The following is a 24,575-nucleotide window of genomic DNA, read 5'->3' on the forward strand; positions in this document are numbered from 1 at the left end:
GACATGGAGGTCCACTCTAACCTGTCCTCTTTTATTCCAGTTTCTGGAGAGTCATCCTGACATGTTTCTGCTAAAAGCAGGTGGAACACGGGTTGCTCTGAAACAGGTTGATCATGGTTACCAAGGGCAACAAATCAATAAATCCCAAGTCAGTAAAGCACAGGCAGAAAATTCCAAAGGCAGCTATGAACATGGGAAGGAAGAAGGGGGATCACAGCCTAGAACACCTACTTCAGAAGTTCATTGGTTTGACTTTGATGATTCTCAAGTGCGGCCTATCCAGGAGAAAGACATTGAAAATCAATTTCAGGGCAAGGAGTGTGCCTACATGCTGTTTTACAGGAAATCTCAACTGCAGCGACCAGACCAGGGTACAGTATACTGGAGATTAATTATAATTATTTTATTTGACAGTATCTTAATTGGCTAGTGATTCTTAAGATGATAAGAATTCTGCTGTCCTGATTATCTGTTTTAGGTGTATTAAGCATCTTACACCTCTTATGAGGTCTTATCCTCACAAGGTCAGACATACATTGTAAACGGTAGGATGCTAAGAAGTGCGTTAGATCAGAAGGATCTGGGAATTCATATACATAATTCCCTGAAAGTGGGATCACAGATTGATTGGGTAGTAAAGAGAGATTTTGGCACATTGGCCTTCATAAATCAAAGTATTGAGTATAGGAGTTGGGATGTTGTGGTCAAGTTGTAGAAGACATTGGGAGTCCAAATTTGGAGTATTGCATGCAATTTTGTTCACCTAACTACAGAAATAAGATGGAAAGACTGCAGAGGATATTTACAAGAATGTGGCCAGGACATGAAGGAGTTACAGGGAAAGGTAAACTGGTTAGGATTTTATTCCCTGGAGTGTAGAAGAATGAGGGGAGATTTGATCAAGGGAACAAAATTTTGAAGGGTATAGATATGGTAAATGCAAGCAGGCATTTTCCTCTGAGGTTGGGTGAGATACAAACCAGAGGAAATGGGTTAAGGGTGAAAGGGGAAAAGTTTAAGGGGAAACTTCTTCACAGTGAGAGTGGTGAGAGAATGGAACGAGCTACCAGCTGAATTGGTAAATGCAGGATGAATTTTGACATTTAAGAAAAATTTAAACAGGTATATGGATGGGAAAAGTACAGAGTAATATAGTCCGGGGTCAAGGCAGAATAATAGGTCTGTTCAGATCAGAATGGCCTGTTTCTATGCTAGGTTCTTAACATGTGTTCACCCAATGAGTGCTCTAAACAAGCTAATCAGCTCTACTTCTGGCAGCTGAGAATGGGGCTGAATGGTCACCTTCCCTTTGGCTTTTAGATGACTTGCTGGCATTGCTGGTGTAAGTTTCGGAAATGTGTCAGTTCCCTATGATAGGTGTAACCAAATAACCACAATTTACTGCTGTTTGAACTTCTGGTTGTTTTGAGATAATGTGACAGTGTCAAGGTGGATATAAACAAGAAATATAACCAGTGACGTGTCCTGTTATACTGTACTTTCTGAGCTGTGAAAACAGCAGCATACATTTGGACATCCTTTTCTGTGTTGGGCTAATCTAAGCTTAATTTAAGTGGGATAATGTTCAATCTGTGAAATCTTGACTCAATATTAGTAAACAGCAAGTTTACAAGTGTATTTATTTAAAGCCTGAATTGTAGACTGGGGTCTCAGCATGTATCAAACCTGTGGTGTCTTGCTAAATAACCATACAGTCATTACATCTCATCTGACTTTAATTCATCAACATGTACATGATTTGATCCTAGCCTGTGGTTAATGCAGAATATGGTATTTTAAAAATATAACATTGCATCTGCTAATTATTCTGAAACAGAAAATATATTTTGACAATTTGCAGTACAGCAATCGCCATCTTCATGGTGACTGTGTTGATCCTTATACCAAATTTACCGTTAAGTTGCCAGAGTGCAGAAAATGGCAGTTAATTTGAACCTTTAATTGCTGTCTCCTTTCTGCAAGTCGTCACTGAGCAAACTACTTCATGATGATTATCATTGACGCAATGAGCATTGGATATTTTCAGCAAAGGTACAAGGATATAAGAAAGAATGGGGTAGAGAATTTGTTTGAGCTTCATTTAGTTGAACTGGAACAGTAATTAAATGATCTCCATCTGTGCTGTAAACCTGTATTATTTATTTACAACAGTGGTGTAAGTTTTAAATTTAATGCTGTGGTTTTTATTAGCCTGTTTTTGTTCCTTCAGTAAAACATTTTGTTTCATTTTTATTTCCATAGCCAAAGGAAATTCAAAGTATAAAGTACCGGCCAACTTGCTAGAAGAGATGGCCCAGCTAGATGCGAACCTTCAAAGACAAAGGTAATTTCTGTATTAGGAATAACAAGATTTGTTCTATTCATTGACTGCTTGGCAGAGTATATTTTACCTCAGAAACAAATTAAATATCAAAAATAAGTATAATTGCAGTCAGTTCAAGAACTAAAAATATCACTTTGTGAACACTGGCTATATTCGGCAGGCTTGTCCAGCAAGGCGGAAGAGTCTGAAGTAAGAAAAATAGTGAGCAATGGATTCATAGCCTTGTGACGCTGTTACGCTCCGAATTAAAACATTAATTGAATTCATTAAACCTTTGTTCACAATAAATTGGTTTGAATAAAGAGTAGACAGTAAATCCATTATAAACAGCACATTCGATTTCAGAGTAAATTATGCTCACACTCCTTGCTAATAAGTCTATGCAAAAAAAAAATTTCAATCATTCGTGAGAAGCAGACTAATGTCCTATTAATAGTTTGGTCTCACTTTGATTAAAAACCCTGAAAGAAAATTAATGAGTGATTAATAGAAATGCTGCTGTTTTATTAATAAACATGATTAGAGAGGATTTTAATCATTTTGAGTTCTAGTTGATCAAGAAATGTAGCTGTAATCCATTTTCAAGTGATGATGGATACCTTTGGCCACTGTAGCTATCTATACAATATTTCAGATGTAATTGTAGCTAAGCAGTTATGCTTTGGAATAGCATTGTTCAGCCATTATTTCTGAGCACTAGTTGTTACATGTTGAGTCTCTCAAACTCTGTAAAGTTATCCCTAATGCACATAAGGTTATTCTTATTGATGAACTAGTAGCTAAGGACTATTATGGGTTAACTAAGTTCTTTTATTTCTGAGCAAAAAAATATCTTCAACAAGTGGGTTTCCTTTTGTGGAACAAAATTGATGGGAAAACCAGTCAAATTTGCCTTGCATTATAATGTCTGGGACCCCCGGCCTACTCTACAATCGAGTAAAATCATGGCTGACTTTATGCTTCACCCTCATTTGTTCTAATTACCTTATTGCCCTAAAAATCTGTCAACTTCAGCCTTAAGTCAATGTGAATGACAGCAGTTCTTGAGGTAGGGAATTCCACAGTTATATACTCAACACTTTTTAAAAAATCTTTGTTCATCTGGGTCCCACTCAGTTGACCCCTTATACTCAGCCTGCTTCTTGACTCTACATAAGCACCTTGTTTTGGAAACTTGGCATTCTGGTCACTTGGATTTAATTTTTTTGCAACAATTTTGACAAAAACAATCCCAGTTAATTAACTCTTCCTTACTCGAGATTATGTCTGGATTCTGAGGTTGCTGCTTTGCAGGCTCTTTAAGAAAGCCAGGACGTTAGTTTTGTGATCCAATCCGTTATATTTTATTTTTGAACTGGGGTGTTTAAGCCAGGTACTGTAGTTTAGTTGCAGATCAAGCAAAATTGAATGATCTGATTTCTTAAGTGACATTCAGTTTCTCAATCTGAAATACATTCAGTCTGGTTCAAATCAAGTGTGAGGAGAAATTGTTGATAAAGCAAAACTAGCCCTCTCACTACTTGTATTTTATTTATTTTTTAAATTGATGGTCTTTATTTATGCCATTTCAAATCCAGAGCAGAATTTGATTCAGCAGTCAATAATATTGAAATCCAACTCCACTTGGGTCCCAAGTACAAGTTTGAAAATGGTGCCTTACAACCTGTTTCCTCCCAGAAGGACAGTGTGTTGACAATAACCATAGACAGGAGGAAAACAGTTGGTGATCTCACACAGACTATTTTCCAGGTAAGTGCCTTGGTAATGTCAGTGATGTACAGTATTTACAGGTAATTCTATCAGATTATTGCACATGAGACTTGTGGGGCAGAAGAGAAGGTGTTCAGCTTATCACACCTGTGCATGACTTTAGAAAGTGTTCTCTAATTAGTCCCACTCTTGGCTCTTTAACCAATTTTATCCAGTTCCCTTTTGAAAGTCAGATGAACTGTCCTTCCTCCATCCATTAAGACACTTTAACAAATGACTGAATTGCGGCTCACCAACTGATGTGAACTGTGTACACCGAGTTCTAAGGTAACTGCTCTTTTCTATTATTTTTAATCCCAGTGTGTGAAGCTTTGAACATTATCATGCTTTCAGTACTGGTCAACAAGCTTCAAAACCTGGGACTCTGTATCTCCCTCTGCACCAGAAGACCACAGTCCGTATGAATCGTAAATGTCTCCTCTTCACTGACGATCGACACAGGTGCACCTCAAGGATGTATTCATAGCCCACTACTAAACTTGTGACTATGTGGTTAGGTACAATTCAAATGCCATCTATAAATTTGCCACTGATTCCTCGGTCATCGGCAGATTCACGGACGGCAATGAGGAAACACAGGAGGGAGATGGATCAGCTAGTTGACTGATGTCACAACAACAACCCTGCACTCAACATTATCAAAGCTAAGGAACTGATTGTGAACTTCAGGAGGGGCAAATCAGGAGAATACAAACCAGTCCTCATCGAGGGGTCAGCAATGGAAAGGGTTTAAAAACTTCAAATTCTTGGCTGTCAGGATCTCTGAAGATCTATCCTGGGGACTCCACGTTGATGCAATCACGAGGAAGGCTTGTCAACGGCCATATTTCGTGAGGAGTTTGAGGAGATTTGGTATGTTACCAAAAACTCTTGCTAATTTCTGCAGATGTACCATGGAGAGCATGCTGACTGGTTGCATCACTGTCTGGATTGGAAGTGCCAATGCGCAGGACAGGGAAAGACTACAGAGGATTGTGAACTTGGCCAGCACCATCATGGGTATCAGCCTTCACTCCATTAAGGACATCTTTAAGAAGCACTGTCTCAAGAAAGCAGCCTCTAACCGCAAGGACCCTCAACTCCCAGGGCCATGCCTCTTCATACTGATAACATCAGGAAGAAAGAGCAGGAGCCTGACGATAAAAAACCAACGATACAAAGGCAGTTTCTTCACCTCTGCCACCAGATTTGTGAATGGACAATGAACCAGAGGCACTACCTCACTTCCTCTTTGTACTAATTTATTTAAAAACTGTAATTATAGTAATACTTGCATTTGTAATGCTGTTGCAAAACAATGCTAATGGCAATCAATTCTGATTTTGAATTTTAAAATATTCTTATTTTCCCCGTCTGAATTTTTACTAGTCAACTTAAATCCTTCATTACAGACAAATAATATATATATTTAAGAGCTTTTTAAAGAATACATCTTGAATGTAATTTTTAGACACAATTTAAGAAGATTACAAAAAAAAGTTTTTGACGTTATTTTAACAAGTAAATTTTATTAATAGTACATGAAGGAGTTTTGCACCAGTGTATAAGAACAGGGCCTGAAAAACATGCACTCTTTATTAAATTTATTAAATTCGAGCACAACAAATTAAAGGATGTTTGCTCTATACCAGGGGTGTCAAACTCAAATTCACAGAGGGCCAAAATTAAAAACTTGGACTATGTCGTGGGCCAAACTAAATATTTATTGAAAATTTTCAACAACATCTGCATGTTTTCTCTTCTTTCAACATATGTAATGTTAAACTTTTTCTTATTAAAATAAATGTTTAATAATAGTTTTGGTTAAACTCTTTCCAGAAGAAGCATTAACAAATGAGAAATTAAATATTCAATAAATAATATTTCTCTATAGCCTTTAAGCTCCTTTTAAATATATTTTTTTTACAAGCCAACAAGTCAAAAAAATAACAACTTGCTTCAATGACAAACAGGTTTGTCTTTTAAAATAATGAACATATAGTCTGCCTCCCACCTGTCTTGAAAGGTCCTGTTTTCTGTCTTTCGTTTGGCCATTTTCCGTAAGGGGTTTATTACATGTGAGTTGGGCGACAGGTCGCAGATGCTAATGAAAGTAAAGAGAGGAGTTGGGGGTGATTAGCGGGCTGATGGGCCGGCACCAACACATTTGCAAAGCATTCTGGGATTTGTAGTATTAGCTGTGCATGCACTAATACTAGCGCGGCGGCCAGCAGGCCAGCTCGAATACATATTTGATATGATCTTGCGGGCCAAATTTGGCCCGCGGGCCTGAGTTTGACATGTGTGCTCTATACGTTCTAGTGCACATAAGTAAGCTTCCTGATTCACACATTAGGATTCAAAATAATAGAAAAGAGCAATGACTTTAGAACTCAGCGCGCACAGTTCATACGAGTTGGACAGCCGCATAAAGGAAATGCAACAGAGGTAACCCCATGAGAAGTGGATTTAACAGCAACAGGTTTGACTTAACCCAAAAAAATTAAAGTGCTGTCAAGAATGAATTGGCCTAACATGGCAAATTGAATTTTGACCCAACTAATTAATAACCAAGTAAATAACTGTGAATTCTCTGCAGTACCTATATTTTTTAAAGGTTTTTTTTTCAGATAGAAACTGGGTAATAGTTGAAGTAATCCATCTTTGACTGCATTAAATTGGGAGTCTGTTTCAGGTGTTTGCTATTCTCTGAGAAAAAGTTCCTCAGCTTTAATGTGAATGCAGCTTCATACAAGTTAAAATTGCGAACACTTGTTCCTAGTAATCTACAATTGGAATAACATCAACAGAACACCTATTTTTGCTATTTTATAAATTTTAATCAAGTTGCCCCTAAATCTGCAATTCTCCAGAATTTCAACTTGGATGCCTTATACTGAGAATCTATAGTGATTGGATATTGCCCACATACAGGTATAAGGAGGTTAGACAATGAGGTCTTGCATAATGACAAAATAATATCAAGTTTATTATCATTTGACTGTACATATACTTGCTACGTATCAGACAGCAGCAATAGAAATGAGTAAAATAATATTTTTAATTATGAATAAACCCTAATATAACACTTTATCTAATTTAACTAACTTGTCTAACTTAATCCCCAACTATTCGCAAATACACTGGTGTGTGAGGGAATACCCCAAGCCACGACAGCTGAAGACACAAGTTCAGGTTCAGAAATTAACTGATGACACGTAGGGTTGAAATTGATGTGACACGCAGGCTTTAGGTGAATGAGACACCCAGGTGTTAGATGGATGCAATGCAACACGTAGGCTTTAAATGAAATTAGCAGTTCATGAAGTGGGTGGAAGGTACTGAGGGCGTCAGAATGTTTATTACTCACAAACCCTTGTTGAGGCACTTACAGCAAAATGTCCTTTTTAGACAACCAATGCTCCCCTCTTCTTGTCGAGGGGGACATGAAGCAAGTGATGCTCACAAAGCCTCCAGAATCCTTTTCGTGGGTCAGCTGAACTCAAGTGACTCCCATTCAGGTCACCATTCAAGCACAGTATTTCTGCTGTCTTCAGAACCCTTTCCTTGGGTCAGCCAAACAAAAATGACCTTCGCTCTTTTTGGTCAGAAAGTACTCTTCTCATTCCTCCATAACAGATGGGAGGAAATCAGACAGATTGTTTATAACTACACATGAGGCCAACCCAGCACAATATTTCTTCCAAGACCTGTTTGCTCCTCTGTTGACTCCTTAAAATGGCGAACAAAACTGTGTATTCAGTCTTAATCTGTTGGTCACATGGTCTCTGCGCCTGGGTTTTTGGGTTACTGCCTTGTTTCTCTTCATATGCATCCAATTTAGGAACACGTTCCTAATTCAGCCTGCCAGCTCAGCTTCACAAACACTCCAAAGTCTGCAAGGTTTTCTTAATCTGACAGTCTCACACAAATGAAAATGAACTGAAAAATGAGAGTATGTGACATACTGTACCATATGACCGTTTACGGCATGGAAACAGCCCATGTCGGCCCTTCGAGTCGGCACCGGATCACTAGAACAACTGCACTAGCCCAACCCTCCCACTCTCCGCCCATAATCCTCCAACCCCTTCACCTCCCTTCATCTCTTAAATGACAGAAGGGACCCTGCCTCAACTATCTCATTTGGAAGATCATTCCATTCTGCCACCACTCGCTGAGTGAAAAAGCATCCTCTAATATTTCTCCTAAAGTTTTGCCCCCTTACCCTTATCTCATGTCCTCTTGTTCCAACCTCCCCTGCCGTCAGGGGAAAGAGTGTTTATGTCTAGTCTATCTATTCCTTTCATAATTTTAAATACCTCTATCAAGTCCCCTCTAAGTCGTCTATGTTCCAGTGAATAAAGTCCCAGTCTCCTTAATCTCTCCCTGTATCCAGATGCTGTAAGCCAGGCAACATCCTTGTAAACCTTCTTTGCACCCTCTCCACCTTATCTATATCCTTTCTATAATTTGGAGACCAGAACTGAGCACAGTACTCCAAACCTGGCCTCACCAATGCCTTAAACAGCCACAGCATCACTTCCCAGCTCCTATACTCTATACTATGATTTACGAAGGACAGCATGCCATATGCCTTCTTAACCACCCTGTCTACATGGGAATCCACCTTCAGTAAACTCTGTACCATTGCCTCAATGCCCTCCCCTTAACTGTATATGTCCTATTCTGGTTATTTTTACCAAAATGCAACACCTCGCTCTTGTCTACATTGAATTCCATCTGCCTTCTTTCAGCCCACTCTTCCAAACAAACCAAATCCTTCTGTAATCCAAGAAAATCTACCTCATTATCCACCACTCCTCCTATTTTCGTATCATCTGCATATTTGCTTACCCAGTTAACCATACCCTCCTCTAAATCATTAATATAAATGATAAACAACAAGGAACCCAGCACCGATCCCTGAGGTACCCCGCTTGTCACAGGCTTCCAACCTGACAGACAGTTGTCCACAATGACTCTCTGCCGTCTATCTTCCAGCCACCTCTGAACCCATGTCACAAACTCTCTGCTAATTCCCAGTGACTGAACCTTTCTTATTAACCCTCCATGCGGAACGTTATCAAAAGCCTTACTAAAATCCAAATAGATTACATCAACCGCTCTACCTTCATCCACCTTTTTTGTCACTTGCTCAAAAAACTCAACAAGGTTCATCAAACATGACTTTCCTTTTACAAACCCATGCTGGGTGCCCCTAATCAATCCCTGCCTATCCAGATATGCGTATATACTATCTCGAAGAATACCCTCCAAAATCTTCCCAACCTCCGAAATCAAACTTACTGGCTGATAATTACTTGGCCTACACCTAATGCCTTTTTTAAACAACGGAACTACATTTGCAACCCTCCAATCCTCTGGTACCACCCCCTCCTCCAGTGATCTTTGAAAAATCACTGTCAGTGCCCAGACTATTTGTTCCCTGACCTCCCTTAAAGTCCTGGAAAAAATCCCATCAGGACCAGGAGACATCCAGCTTAATTGACCCTAGAAGCTCCAAAACCCTCGTTTTACTAATCCCTATCCTCTCCATAACTAAGCCCTTTGCCTCTCTTATCTCATATAGCCCAATGTCCCTTTCCCTCATGAATACAGACGAGAAAAAATTGTTCAATATTTCTCCCATCTCATACGGTTCCTTACATAGTTCACCGGTCCCATCATCCAGTGGACCTATTCTATCCTTAACCCTCCTTTTACTGTTCACATATCTGTAAAAACCCTTAGGATTCACCTTCACCTTATTAGCTATGAACGCCTCATACCTTCTTTTTGCCTTTCTAATTTCCCTCAAGGTTCTTCCTGCAATCTAAGTAACGAGCATACATCTCCTCAATCCCTTGTTTTTTATATTTAGTATAGGCCTCCCTCTTGTCCCGAACCAACTTCTTAATTTCACAAGAAAACCATGGCTCCCTCGAACCTTTAGTCTTCCCTTTCGGCCTGACTGGAACATAAAGATCCTGTACTCTCAAAATCTCACCCCTAAATGCCCCCCAAATTTCCTCTACATCCTTCCCAGCAAAAAGATCAGCCCACACAACTCTCTGCAAATCCCTTCTCATTTCTCCAAATCTGGCCTTCCCCCACTTGAAGACCTTCAACCTCGGACCCGACCTATCCCTTTCCATCATTAAGCTAAATCTAATGAACCCATGATCACTAGATCCGAAGTTCTCTCCCAACACTCACCTCCATCACCTGCCCCATTTCATTTCCAAACAACAGATCTAACACTGCTTCCCCTCTATTGGTGTCTCAACATATTGCTGCAAAAAGCAATCCTGAACACAATGCATAAATACTAAGCTATCCTGCCCTTTTACTGACTGCTTTTCCCAATCTATTTTTGGAAAATTGAAATCCCCAACCAACAGCACCCTATTTCTACTGCACATCTCACCTATTTCCTTGCACATTGCTCTTCTAATTCCATTTCTCCATTTGGAGGCCTATAATATACCCCCATAATAGTAACCTCGCCCTTTTTATTTTTCAGTTCTACCCACATTGCATCCCTCGATCTTGCCTCAGGACTGCTGTAATATCCTCCCTGACAAGTCATGCCACACCACCCCCTCTTAATCCACCAACTCTATCACATCTAAAGCAGCTAAATCCTGGAACATTTAACTGCCAGTCAGAACCTTCCTTCAACCACATCTCACTAATGGCCACAACATCATAATGCCATGTGTCAATCCACACCTTTAGCTCATCCAGCATCCTTACTACGCTCCTCGCATTGAAATAAATACATCTCAGGGATCTTCTATATCCTACCTTCTGTCTATCCTCCTCTCTACCATTCTCACATTTGTCACTACAACATTTTTTTACTACTTCCTGCTGTACCTCCCTCAAATTATTTAAACATGCCTCTTTCCTTAGCCTACAAACCCTCTCCCTGCTGTCCTGCCTAACTTAAAACCCTGTCCCCAACCATACAAGTTTAAACCCCCACCCCCCCACCGACGGCCCTTGTAAATGCTGCCGCCAGGACACTGGTCCTTCTGGGATTAAGGTGTAACCCATCATTACGGTATAGCTGGACCATATAGTTGGTGCACACACATACACACTACATGATAATCACATCCATAGAGGTTGTACCTCTTAATCCAGCGACATTGGGACCTGGCCATTGCTGGACCACAGGAAATGCTGGAAAACAGAAATTGACTCTTAAGGGAGCTCCCTATGTAAACATAACAAAGTTAGAACAAAGCTTAAAACAGGAAATAAATACTATTAGTGGCATGGTTAGCGCAATGCCTTTACAGCGCCAGCAATTGGGACCAAGTTTCGAGTCCCATGCTGTTTGTACTAACGACGACAGATTCAAGCGTGCCAGAACACAGGCCACTGGATAAGAGAGGTGCAACCTGTTCTTTAAAATAAATATAAATATTTTGCGATGATTTACTCAGTTACATTATACTGTTCATCAATCTCACAGCCTGTGGGAAGAAACTATTTCCTGGCCTGGCAATCCTGATTTTGATGCTCCTTACCTCCTTGATGGTAGTGGGTCAAAAATATTGTGTGCTGGATGGAAAGAGTCTTCAATAATTATTTGCAATTTATGTAAACAACGCTCCCAGTAAATATGAAGGCATAAAGGAACTGCCCAAGTTCCAAAGTATACCACCTCTTTAATTTGGTGTAAAGTGATCTGAACCCCCTAATTTTGTGAAAAGTGCTGGAGGAATTAATGTTTTTGCAAATACCTGTTTGACTTGGGCTTTCTTTTGTTGACTTTGTTTTTTGCATTTTTCCTCTTTGCCATGGCTACCCATTCTTTTAGGTTTGCTCACTCCATTTCTCTCATTTGCGCTTGTTCTCTCTTGCTTGCTTGTGTTCCTTTTAGGTATTCCAAAAGTCATAAATGTACCAGAGGGTAGGTATTCCTCTTCAGAAATTTAGCAGTACATTTGTTACAAAGAACAGATGATCTGTATACAATTACTATTGTTAGCAAGTTACTCGAGTACCTTTCATTGCAGCATTTGGAATTCTGGAAGGGCGATATGGTGATCACTCTTGCCAAGCAATTCCCAGCTGGCCTTCATCTTTATGAGACTTTTAATGGTAAGGAATAATTATTAAAAAGTGAGTTGTCTACACAATTACTCTGTTTTTCCAAGCTTACCACTGCCGTTACTGTTAACCCTATCCCTAAGTTGGACAACTTGGAAAATAAGTGTATCTTTGGGTCTTGTGATTCACATTTAAATTAATGTTCAATGTATCCTACTTGGTTTATTGTTTTTGGAGAAAGTTGATTTAAAAAAAATTCATTCTCTTTTTTAGTTGATTATCAGAATGTTCATCTGATCTGAGCTCAATTAATTGCTTCCCAGGATAAAACAGTTTGAAGATCCCAACATTGCAGCATTGACCATATTATCAACTTTATCTCTATTCACCCTTCCAAATATTCCTCACTAAACTTCTGTAGACTCTTTGGGTTGTAATTGTGCAGAATCATTACTTTCGCTAACAACCATTACATTTGTATACTTTTTGGGCCTAAAATATCCTGTCTAATTAATGACCATTATCAGTAAAGTTTGACCATGGTGGCATAATGCAGAACAAGACCAAGAAAGCTGTAGAACCCCAGGACTTACAGAATTATAGCCTGATCTACTTTTTTTAAAAAAACCTACAGTTTAAGCCAGGGGTGGTCAAACTTAATGTAAGAGCTACATGCAATAAACTTCAGATGTTTGAGAGCTGCAATACATGAAGAAAATCTTACATACACCTTTTTGCTCTTACATGCACATTTTGTTACAAAACATTATATAAATTTTAAGAAATAAACATACATAATCATATTTTTATTTTCATGTAGTTTTTAACTGCTAATTTGTATTAGTTTTGATCATCAAAAAGTACACATATACATACCAAATATTTTGTTGATATTGATAGGTCCATGTTCGGGTGGGAAACTCAGATGAGTGGGCAGTTGGCTGGGGCTGGGTAGTAAATACAAGTTTGGTCCTTCGGGGGATCTCAGATGGGAAAGTGGCCGGGGCGTCGGGAATTTGGATGGGCGAGGGGGACCAGGTGTTAGGTTCATGTTTGGGGCATTGGGAATTTGGATGAGAGGATGACTGGGACATTGGGAGCTCAGAAGGGCAGGTGGCCAGCGCCTAGGTGAGAGTCTGGTGTCACCACACAAGCCACAATCAAGCAATCGCAAGTCACACCCACTAAAACTACCATTGTGAGCACCAGCTTGGATGATTCCTGTCTCAGCTAACATACTTCTGCGAACCGCACATTATATGTCAATGAGGCATGGTTTTGCTACTCTTGGTGGAGGGCTGTTGGAAGACTCTCCCGGTGGCCCGCTCTACCCCCCCACCCCCAACAGCCTGTCACCTGTCCCCACACTAATCCCACCACCCCGCTTCTCCCTCCACTCCCAGGATAGAGCAGGGCAGTGGGATCAGCACAGGGACGGACAGCAGGCAGCTGGGAGAGAGTGGGACCAGTGGCAGTTTGTTTTTATGAAATGTTTTCTGCTATAGCTAAGCTGCTTTTGTTTTATCTTGTAAGTTATAGCAGTATTATTATTAAAAAGATTTTTCCTGTTGTCCTAGTAGCATGTTTTGTCCAAGTTTTTTTCTGCTATACTGTAGCTATATTTCAATAATATTAACTGCTTACCTGTCAGTACATTAAAAAAATATTAATATTCCCTTCTAAATATGGCTTGTATGCCATGGGTCTTTTATGCCATCAAATATGGTATATTTTCAATGATTGCCTTTCCAAGTTTGATAATTATCTTTGAATAATTCCTGCAACTGCTGTCCTATGGCGATTTTATGATTGACCAATTTTAATTGCATTCCAAGAAGAGAACTGATTGTAGTGTCTTTCCTTCTCAATCCAGAGGATCACATCTCTCTGCACAGCCTGGGCATTACAGATGGAGTAATGCTTTTTGTTTGGGATGGACACAAGGTAATGAACTATTTATTTGTGATTGATATAATTTTCCTATTCTATATGTTTGTCAACATTATTTTGTGCTCATCAAGGTGTGACAGTTGCTGGTCCTGGAGAGACAGTACATTTTCTATTTTGTTTTAGTGTCATATATTGAATAGCTTGATGCTGGTCCTCAGCATATTTCAGGAAAGCATGCGTTGCACTAGGGCTTCTCCACACCATTTGTTCAACGGCCTTTCTATTTGAGATTGCCAGCTTGATGTTGAATTTGGGAAAGTTTTATCATCATTCTGGACTGGGGATTCATGATGCCCAAGGTAATGGTGAGGAAGGTTAAATAAAAAGATTTGGAGATCAATGTAAATTTTACTTATAGGATGTTGCAAGTCTTGATTCTTCCTGTCACCCCACTTTTTCCTAGCGTGTCTGAATGTGATATCTCTGACCATGCTAAATTGGAGCAGGAACAAGACATACAGACCCTCAAGCCTGTTGTATGCCTATTCTGTTGATGCCTGAACTGCGATTTCATTGGCCTCCTTGGGATTTGTTATATAATCTCCAACTAATTTCCTTAAAATTATGGCGAGAGTGTTTGAGACTTCCACTTGTGAAAAGAAACACAGCCCTAATTTTGAAAGGAAATTGTTTCATTCATGGCTTGCTTCTATATATTTCCTTTTCATGAATTCTTGTTAATTCAAATACCTTTGCAGTCTAGAGATTTGAGTCTACTCTTAAATCTTCTTTCCACATGTTTCTGCCCTCTCTATTTTCTCCTCTGTTCCATAACCTCCCATCCATGCCCCATCCCTTTCACTAATTTTCTGGGTCCCTTGATCTTTTCTGCTAACATGGTACCTCTCTATCATAATCCTCAAACATTGAAATGGATCAGTATCCATGCTTGTGCTGATAAATCAATGATCAGTATCCTTAGTTCTCATTTATCTTGGGATGAATCCCAATTTTCCTTTATCTTAAATAAAGTTACCTATGATTGTAGCATAGGATAAATTTGAGTATTTTTCTATAATAATGCTCCTACCATTTGATGGTAAATGCAGTTTAACCCACTGAAACCATCCTATAGTATTGTTCAGTCAATCACTGTGAAAATGGACCCAAAATTACTTCACAAACAAATATGGTTACAGATTTCACCGTGCTTTATTATTGCTTTGTAAAAAGCGAGAACTCCATTACAGCGAGACACTGCCACACGTAGCTAGTCTCACGTCAGTATGGTTTACGTTTCATATTTATACAGACAAATTTCCAGCTTTCCGGAACATTCGAACAAACTTTCCATGTTTCTTAGGATGTTTCTTGGGATTCTTTATATGTGGTTGTGTCCCTAACCCAGTGGTTAATAGTCTTTACCAAATGAGGAGTTGTTGTTGTTCTTCATAATCAGCTTTAGCCTTGTGGAATCATCAGTATATACAAGCTCTCTGCTTCTCTACTTTTGTCAATAAATTAAAACTTGCATTCTCACTACAATAAGCAATCTCAAGACATCCCCAAATAATTCACTTCTAGTATGGTCCCAGTTTTAATTACATGCAGACAGAGGGGGTCAGATTTTAGAAAGCCAAGTGCTTGCTGAGATCTAAGTGTTGGTCAAGATGCTGGAAAATCGTCCCTGGTGTTTTGGGCGGCCCTGAGTGGCATCATATATCTGTACAAGAGGACAAAAATAGAGATTGTTCAACATTTACTTTGAAAATGATACATCTGACTGAATTCCCTCATTTCTAATCATAACTCACAACTTTCACATGGATACATTCGCATGTTATTGTTAATGCACTGCTGACATCCAGAGCACCATTGTAGTATTTTGTTCAATATTTGCTTTGTTCCTTTGGAGTCAATGCTCAATATTTAGGACCATCATTGATAACAGTTAATCATATATATATTATATTGAGCATTTATAATGCTTACAAAATTCTGAATGTAGCATCTGATATGATTATTTGCTGTGTATTTAAAACTGGTAGTCATGGTGGGGAGCTGGCTGATGGAGGACCTCCGTTTTCTTCAGGCTGACTTCTAGGCCAAACATTTTGGCAGTTTCCGCAAGTCAGGACGTCAAGCTCTGGAGAGCTGGCTCTGAATGGGCAACTAAAGCGGCATCGTCTGCAAAGAGTAGTTCACGGACAAGTTGCTCTTGTGTCTTGGTGTGAGCTTGCAGGCGTCTCAGATTGAAGAGACTGCCATCCGTGCGGTACTGGATGTAAACAGCGTCTTCATTGTTGAGATCTTTCATGGCTTGTTTCAGCATCATGCTGAAGAAGATTGAAAAGAGGGTTGGTGCGAGAACACAGCCTTGCTTCACGTCCTCCATCAGCCAGCTCCCCACCATGATCACCAGCCCCCCCACATCTCCATCGGGCACACTGAACTCAAAACGGTCAACCAGTTTACCTACCTCGGCTGCACCATTTCATCGGATGCAAGGATCGACAAAGAGATAGACAACAGACTCGCCAAGGAAAATAGCACCTTTGGAAGACTACACAAAAGAGTCTGGAAAAACAACCACCTGAAGAAACACACAAAGATCAGCGTGTACAGCTGTTCAGCTCCGAATCATGGGTCCTCTACCGGCATCACCTACGGCTCCTAGAACGCTTCCATCAGCGCTGTCTCTGCTCCATCCTCCACATTCATTGGAATGACTTCATCACCAACATCGAAGTACTCGAGCTGGCAGAGTCTGCAAGCATTGAATCCATGCTGCTGAAGACCCAACTGCGCTGGGTGGGTCACGTCTCCAGAATGGAGGACCATTGCCTTCCCAAGATCGTGTTCTATGGCGAGCTCTCCACTGGCCACCGAGACAGAGGTGCACCAAAGAAGAGGGACAAGGACTGCTTAAACAAATCACTTGGTGCCTGCCACATTGACCACCGCCAGTGGGCTGATATCACCTCCAACCGTGCATCTTGGCGCCTCAGTTCGGCGGGCAGCAACCTCCTTTGAGCCCACCTCACTGACAAAAGACAAAGGAGGAAAAACCCAACACCCAACCCCAACCAACCAATTTTCCCTTGCAACCGCTGCAGCCGTGCCTGCCTATCCCGCATCAGACTTATCAGTCACCAACAAGCCTGCAGCAGACGTGGACATGCCCCTCCATAAATCTTCGTCCGCGAAGCCAAGCCAAAGAAAAAGAAAGAAAAGAAATTTAAAACTAGCACACAGCTTGTGCAAAAGACAAGTTGCTGGAAGAACAAATGGAGGGAAATGGTCAGTCAATGTTTCAGGTTGAGACCCTTTAAGCTGGAATGAAAGAGTTATGGGAAGATAGCTAGTAAGAAGTGGGAGGAGGGGGGTGGTCAAAGCTGGTAAGCTGGAGGTGGACCCAGGTGAGAAGGGGTTAATTGGCAGATGGACAGGTGGGGGAAGGAAAAATAGAGTGAGCAATAGTGATTGGGAGGTGATGGGAAGGCAGCAAAGGGCTGCAGATGGAATCTGATAAGAAAGGAACCAGATAAGAAAGGGATGGTGGGCAGTATGGGAGAAGGGAAAGGGGAATCAGTGTGTTGAGTTTGTGGGTGATGAGCAGGTAGAACCAGGTAGGGAAGGGAGATGAAAGTGGCTAACAGGAAGCTGGGCTGGGTGGTGGGTTGGAAAGAGGATGCATGAGAGGACCTGGATAGACCAGAAAGAGAGTGAGAGACGGGGGCAGCAGATTGCCTGAAAATGGAGAATTCAATGTTCAAGCCTTTGGCTATGAAGGTGGAATGTGCTGTTCTTCAAGTCTGCATGTGGCCTTCACCCTGGCAATGGAGGAGGCTGAGGACAGATAGGTCAGTGTGGAAATGTGGAAGGAAGATAAAATGCCTTGCAACTTGTAGCTCTAGATGACCATTGAGGACAGAAAGCTGGTGTGGTTGCAGTGCTTGTACATTTGACACACCCATATGTGTGTAAATGTGTGTGTGCTACTAGTATAAAAGAGATCTGAAACATACATGATGTGAATATTTCCATTTTTACTGACTATTGTCCTTGACTTGCTTGTTAATTTCATTTATTCTTTATTTCTTTAACTTGCATATTTCTTTTGCTTCTCTACCTCCACTGATGTTTTCCGTAATGATATAGATATAGCAGATTTAGTTTGCAATGTAATTTAAAGGTCTCACTTCATAGTATTTTCTCTCAACTATTCTGTTACCAGGTTTGTGGTGTGGAGATTCAAATGGGTGTGGAGTTTGAGCCTTTATTACTTAAAATACTGTATCCAAGTACGAAGGACAAATCTGAAACCATACAGTTCAGTGAGATACAAAAGGTGTTTACCCGGAACATGCTGCTCAGTTCAGTTCAAGAAACTGTAGCATTGGCAACAGGAATTTCTCCAGAGGAGCTAATACTTTATTACAGGAAAGTGGAGAACCAAATGACTTCAAACTGGGTTGCATATGACAATGAAGATGTACGCAAAACCCTTGCAGAACTAAAGCTTAAGGATGATGATTCCATGTTAGCAACAGACCAGAAATACCATGGCCTGCGGTAAGACTCTGAGAGATTTTATCAATGCTAAAACAAATCAGACTTGCTATGTTTTATTTTTGAATATTTTATTTAAGAATTTTAAAACCATATCCATGTATACATATTCAATAAATCTACAAGAGAAAATACACATGTGTGTGTGGGTATATAAGACCCCCCTCCCCCATCCCTCCCTCCCTTCCCCTCTCACCCCCACCCACCCACTCTCCCCCACAAAATATATCAAAGAAAGGAAAAAAGAGTTTGGAGAATGTCAAAAAATAAAATCTCAATACTAATATGGGTTTCCAACAGGGTGGGCTTTTAGAGAGTCCTTCAAATTTTCAAACCAACATGTTGTAAGTTTGGACTCCATATTTTTTTTTAAAGATACTTATTATGTAAATTGTACGTTATTTTCTCAAGTGGAATACAAGTACACAATTCAGAATGCCATTTGTATCTGATTTCCAAGTAATAGCTAAGCACTTCCTAGAAACAACTGAAGCTTGTCATAAAAATTCAATTTGATACATAGTTGATCTTAATTTCAGTCTAACCACTTTAACATTACCCAATAAAAATAACATCCTGTGGGAGTTCAACCCTTAATAATTTCTCCAAAAAATTACTTAACTCTAACCTAAAGATTTTACTCTAGGACACATCCAAGTGGAATGGAAAAACAAACCAACTTCCTGACCACATCAAAAAAATAAATCTGATAATATTCGGTTCCATTTTAAAATTTTTTGAGGAGTTAAGTATAATTGATGCAAACGGTTATATTGAACCAGTCTATACCTAACATTCATCTGCAAAGAGTAGTTCACGGACAAGTTTCTCTTGTGTCTTGGTGTGAGCTTGCAGGCGCCTCAGATTGAAGAGACTGCCATCCGTGCGGTACCGGATGTAAACAGCGTCTTCATTGTTGGGGTCTTTCATGGCTTGGTTCAGCATCATGCTGAAGAAGATTGAAAAGAGGGTTGGTGCGAGAACACAGCCTTGCTTCACGCCATTGTTAATGGAGAAGGGTTCAGAGAGCTCATTGCTGTATCTGACCCGACCTTGTTGGTTTTCGTGCAGTTGGATAATCATGTTGAGGAACTTTGGGGGACATCCGATGCGCTCTAGTATTTGCCAAAGCCCTTTCCTGCTCACGGTGTCGAAGGCTTTGGTGAGGACGAACTACTCTTTGCAGATGATGCCGCTTTAGTTGCCCATTCAGAGCCAGCTCTTCAGCGCTTGACGTCCTGCTTTGCGGAAACTGCCAAAATGTTTGGCCTGGAAGTCAGCCTGAAGAAAACTGAGGTCCTCCATCAGCCAGCTCCCCACCATGACTACCAGCCCCCCCACATCTCCATCGGGCACACAAAACTCAAAACGGTCAACCAGTTTACCTATCTCGGCTGCACCATTTCATCAGATGCAAGGATCGACAATGAGATAGACAACAGACTCGCCAAGGCAAATAGCGCCTTTGGAAGACTACACAAAAGAGTCTGGAAAAACAACCAACTGAAAAACCTCACAAAGATAAGCGTATACAGAGCCGTTGTCATACCCACACTCCTGTTCGGCTCCGAATCATGGGTCCTCTACCGGCACCACCTACGGCTCCTAGAACGCTTCCACCAGCGTTGTCTCCGCTCCATCCTCAACATCCATTGGAGCGCTCACACCCCTAACGTCGAGGTACTCGAGATGGCAGAGGTCGGCAGCATCGAGTCCACGCTGCTGAAGATCCAGCTGCGCTGGATGGGTCACGTCTCCAGAATGGAGGACCATCGCCTTCCCAAGATCGTATTATATGGCGAGCTCTCCACTGGCCACCGTGACAGAGGTGCACCAAAGAAAAGGTACAAGGACTGCCTAAAGAAATCTCTTGGTGCCTGCCACATTGACCACCGCCAGTGGGCTGATAACGCCTCAAACCGTGCATCTTGGCGCCTCACAGTTTGGCGGGCAGCAGCCTCCTTTGAAGAAGACCGCAGAGCCCACCTCACTGACAAAAGGCAAAGGAGGAAAAACCCAACCCCAACCAACCAATTTTCCCTTGCAACCGCTGCAATCGTGTCTGCCTGTCCCGCATCGGACTGGTCAGCCACAAACGAGCCTGCAGCTGACGTGGACTTTTTACCCCCTCCATAAATCTTCGTCCGCGAAGCCAAGCCAAAGATACCTAACATTAATAATTTTTGTCATCGTTTCTGTACATAATTACATCCAATCATTTTCATCTATTCATCTTAATTATGATTTGTGAATTCCTAACAGGAGCTTCCTTTTGAAGTGATTTACACATCATCAAAATGAACTTATTCATTCCGACCTTACATATCAATAATGCTAATTCATTCTGCCTAGGTAATATAAAATTATGACCTAACTTATCAACCAAGAAAGCCTTAACCTGATAATAACAGAAAAAGGTATTATTTTGAATATTAAATTTTTCCTTCATTCATTGAAAAATAATACATTTACTAGCTTCAAAGCAGTCTTCTATTCTCTTAATCTCTATTCTACTCCAAATCCTCAAAAACTGATTATCCATAAAAAAAGGAAGGTCTATTTTGATATAAAAGGAGGGGTGACCTGTATATAAGGAGGTATTAATAAATCATTAAATTTCTTAAAAAACTCAGGCGGAAAACCATCATTCCCTGGTGACATACCACTTTGAAAAGAACTAAAACCTCACTAATTTCTCTTGTTGTAAATGGAGCATCTAAATCTTTTTGATCTTGATAATTCAAGGTAGCTAAACTAATTTGAGGCAAAAAATTATCAATATTAACCTTATCACCATTAAACTGGGATCTATATAAATTAAATAAAAATCCTTAAATGAATCATTTATTGCTTCAGGTTTATAGGTAATAGAATTGTTTTTAATAGTATTGATTTTCCAGAGGTTTGTTCTGCCTTCACTTGCCAAGGTAAAACTTTGTGCTCTTTCTCCCAATTCATAATACTTTTGTTTAGTTCTCTCAATTAGTTTTTCACTTCTATAAGTCTGGATCGTATTATAATAAAATTTACTTAATAAACTTTTCCTTTTTTCATCAGAAGTATTTCTCTGCAAATCTTTTTCCAAATAATCAATTTCTTTAGTATAATCCTTCTAGACTTGCTATGTTTAAAAAATGACATTTACTTGCTTAAATCCCTGAAAGGGAAGTAAGCGATTAGTATCTACTGGATGTTCATCTATTATCCAAAGCTCTACAGTATAGTTTTGCTACTCCCTTATTCGACAGAAATTTGAAATTCTGTCTTTGCAATGGCATTTTTGAAACAAACATTGATTAATGTAACACTTTGTCATATAGCATGAAAGAAGAAAAAAATATTGCAAATGATTCCTTGTTTAATATTCAAATAAATCTCTGTACATTTAATGGAACATACTCTCCATTATCTTTGCAGTGTTCCTTGTCCCAATGATATTGTTGTAAATTTAACAACACAGACTGATCGTAGTTGGCTACAGATCAAGAATTACTGTGGTGAGGAAATACCGCAAACTGAAAGGGTAGTAATGACCCTATCAGTTACTATGGAGATGGTAAGTATTATTCTGGTTCTTTTAAAGCTGCTTCCAATTAAAGCAATGAGTAAAATGAGGACAATATTTATTTACATTCTCTGAAAGGCACAAGGAGATATGTGGCATGGAGGAAGGCCTGGCAAGTTTTTCCATGAATCTGCTACTTGTGTTCTACTGGGTGATAGAGACTGTAGGATTGAGAATAGCTGTCAAGGATGTCTTGGCAAGTTCCATCAGTACATGATGCACATTATAGTCATGCTTTGATTATGTTTGGAGAAATACAGGTGTAACCCGCTTTACGAATATTTGCTTTATGCAAATTCGCTTTTATGTGGAAACCTGTGTTCGTTTTTTACGAAAAAGTGGCTGGTGGGGCTGTCAAAACTTGCTGTCTTCTTGATTCTGGTAACACTGTACACATGCTATTTCTACTTTATATAGACTGTATATTTATCATTCCTGCTTTTACTACATGTAAGTGTTATTTTAGGTTTTATGTGTTATTTGGTATAATTTGATAGTTTTTTTTTGAGTCTGGGAACACTCAAAAGTTTTTTCCCATAGAAATCAATGGTAATCACTTCTTCACTTTATGCCCTTTTGGCTTATGAAAGGTTCTGCAGGAACGCTCTAGTTTTGTAAAGCGGGGTATACCTGTATTCGGAGAAGAGCACAGAGGTATATCATCCAGGCAAATAGAGATACTTCCACCACATTGTTGACTTCTGCTTAGTAGATGGTAAAATGTTTGTAGGAAATTAAGAGGTGAACCACCTGCCAATGAATACTCAGACTTTGATGCTGCTACAACTGAAATATGGAGGCAATTATATATGGAAGTGCAACTGCATTTAGAATATGGTGTACATCCTTCTTACATAAGGAAGTATATACCTGCATTACAGGAGGCAACCAAATTGATTCTTGGAGCAGTGGGTTTGCTGTATGAGGTGAGATTAATCAAACACAGCTCAATGGTTGAGTTCAGAAGAATGAAAGCACAAAATTCTTGGGGTAGCTTGTCAAGGTAGATGAGGAGAAGCATTTCCCTTAACTGGAGTGTTTCAGTGTAGGGTGAATCTTTGGAATTATCTACCCAAGAGGGCCATGGGGCTCAGTAGCTGGGTCTGTTCAAAAAAGAGATCAGTGGCTCTTTTTGATGTTAAGGTAGTTGGAAAATTTGGCGCAAGTACAAGAAAGTAACTCCGAGGTAAATGATTACCCATGATCATGATGAATGGTAGGGAAGACAGAAGGGGCCAGGTGACTACTCATTTTCTTTTATTAGCCAATTTGCCATGCAACTGACATTCTGACCTGGTGACTTAAACTCCATAATTAATAGCAATTTGGACAGATATGGATTGGAAAGACTTGAAAGGATCTGGACCAAATGCAAACTAACCCAGAATGTCAAGTTAGGCTGAATGGCTTGTTCCATGCTGTATGAATCTATGACTATCAGCAAAGACTTGATAGTTTTAGAATTAAACTGTAATACTAGTAACTTGAGTAGTGAAGCTTCCTTAATTCATTCTGAACATTTAAGTAGGTTTGTATTTTATTTCCCTCACTGAGCTGAACGACAGTTTGAGATTCTGTTATTTAAGCCAAAATTTATAATTGAACCAGTTGCATAGTTACCACTATATCTTAAGTTCCTGTGAAACAGGTGCATCAGGCAAAAACAGTCCTTGTTAAGCAAAATATAATACCCTGTCTCACTGAAATGATAATAGCAATAAAAATGATCTCATGATAACCTTTATGATGCTCTTTAAATGATCCATTTTTGGGCAGCCTTTTCATCACCTTTTTTAGTGTATGAAATTGTATGGGGTCAAATCGTGTCTGATACCACTCCTTGGAAGCATCTTGTGTAATTTTACCATGTTAAGATTCTATAATATTGTTGTCATTATGTGAATTATTCATTAAAATCAATTATTTTTCTTTCAGTTGGTTTCAGAAATTAAGACTAATGCAATTGAAAAGCTGAAACTGAAAGATGTAAAAGGTAAGGGATATTTTTGTAGGCAAGGGTACTTTCTTGCCCCAGACAGATCCAGTCTGATTGATTTCTCTGTGGCATCCAACCTATGAACAGTAGGGGATGGGGCTGCTATAGTTAAGGTTTAGGAATAGGAATCATGACTAATTTCCTCTTGCATCATCTTATGTGAACCAGTGTGATATTCTAGTAAAACAAAGTATTTGCTCCTATCTAAATTCTGTTTAAAGGATTTTGCATTTTAGCTAAAGTGTGTGGTGACACTTAAAAATACCTCTGATTAAAAAATGCTGAGTTGCTTAAATTCAGGAAATGATGGAAATTCCTTTTCTTATTGAGACCTTTCAAAAATGTTATCAGTATGAATCCATTCACATTTCAGCAGTAGTGGTACTAACTGA

General features: G+C 39.7%; 1 protein-coding gene and 1 long non-coding RNA gene across 6 annotated transcripts in view; one reads left to right on the forward strand and one right to left on the reverse strand.

Moving 5' to 3' along the window:
- usp40 (ubiquitin specific peptidase 40) overlaps positions 1-24,575 on the forward strand; it is a 217,116-nt gene that overhangs the window by 128,919 nt on the left and 63,622 nt on the right. For both annotated transcript variants that reach the window (XM_069934087.1, XM_069934088.1), the window contains 8 exons: positions 41-371; positions 2,263-2,344; positions 3,922-4,093; positions 12,127-12,211; positions 14,034-14,104; positions 18,288-18,625; positions 22,040-22,178; positions 24,123-24,180. In XM_069934087.1, the coding sequence (XP_069790188.1) occupies positions 41-371; positions 2,263-2,344; positions 3,922-4,093; positions 12,127-12,211; positions 14,034-14,104; positions 18,288-18,625; positions 22,040-22,178; positions 24,123-24,180 (1,276 nt within the window). The remainder of the gene's footprint in view (positions 1-40; positions 372-2,262; positions 2,345-3,921; positions 4,094-12,126; positions 12,212-14,033; positions 14,105-18,287; positions 18,626-22,039; positions 22,179-24,122; positions 24,181-24,575) is intronic.
- The window catches only part of LOC138761640 (uncharacterized), a 34,844-nt gene continuing 25,512 nt past the window's right edge, over positions 15,244-24,575 (reverse strand). For all 4 annotated transcript variants that reach the window (XR_011356408.1, XR_011356406.1, XR_011356405.1 and 1 more), the window contains one exon: positions 15,244-15,773. This is a non-coding gene — a long non-coding RNA (uncharacterized lncRNA). The remainder of the gene's footprint in view (positions 15,774-24,575) is intronic.

The sequence above is a fragment of the Narcine bancroftii genome, chromosome 4 (assembly GCF_036971445.1).
Source record: "Narcine bancroftii isolate sNarBan1 chromosome 4, sNarBan1.hap1, whole genome shotgun sequence".
NCBI classification, from domain to species: Eukaryota; Metazoa; Chordata; class Chondrichthyes; order Torpediniformes; family Narcinidae; genus Narcine; species Narcine bancroftii.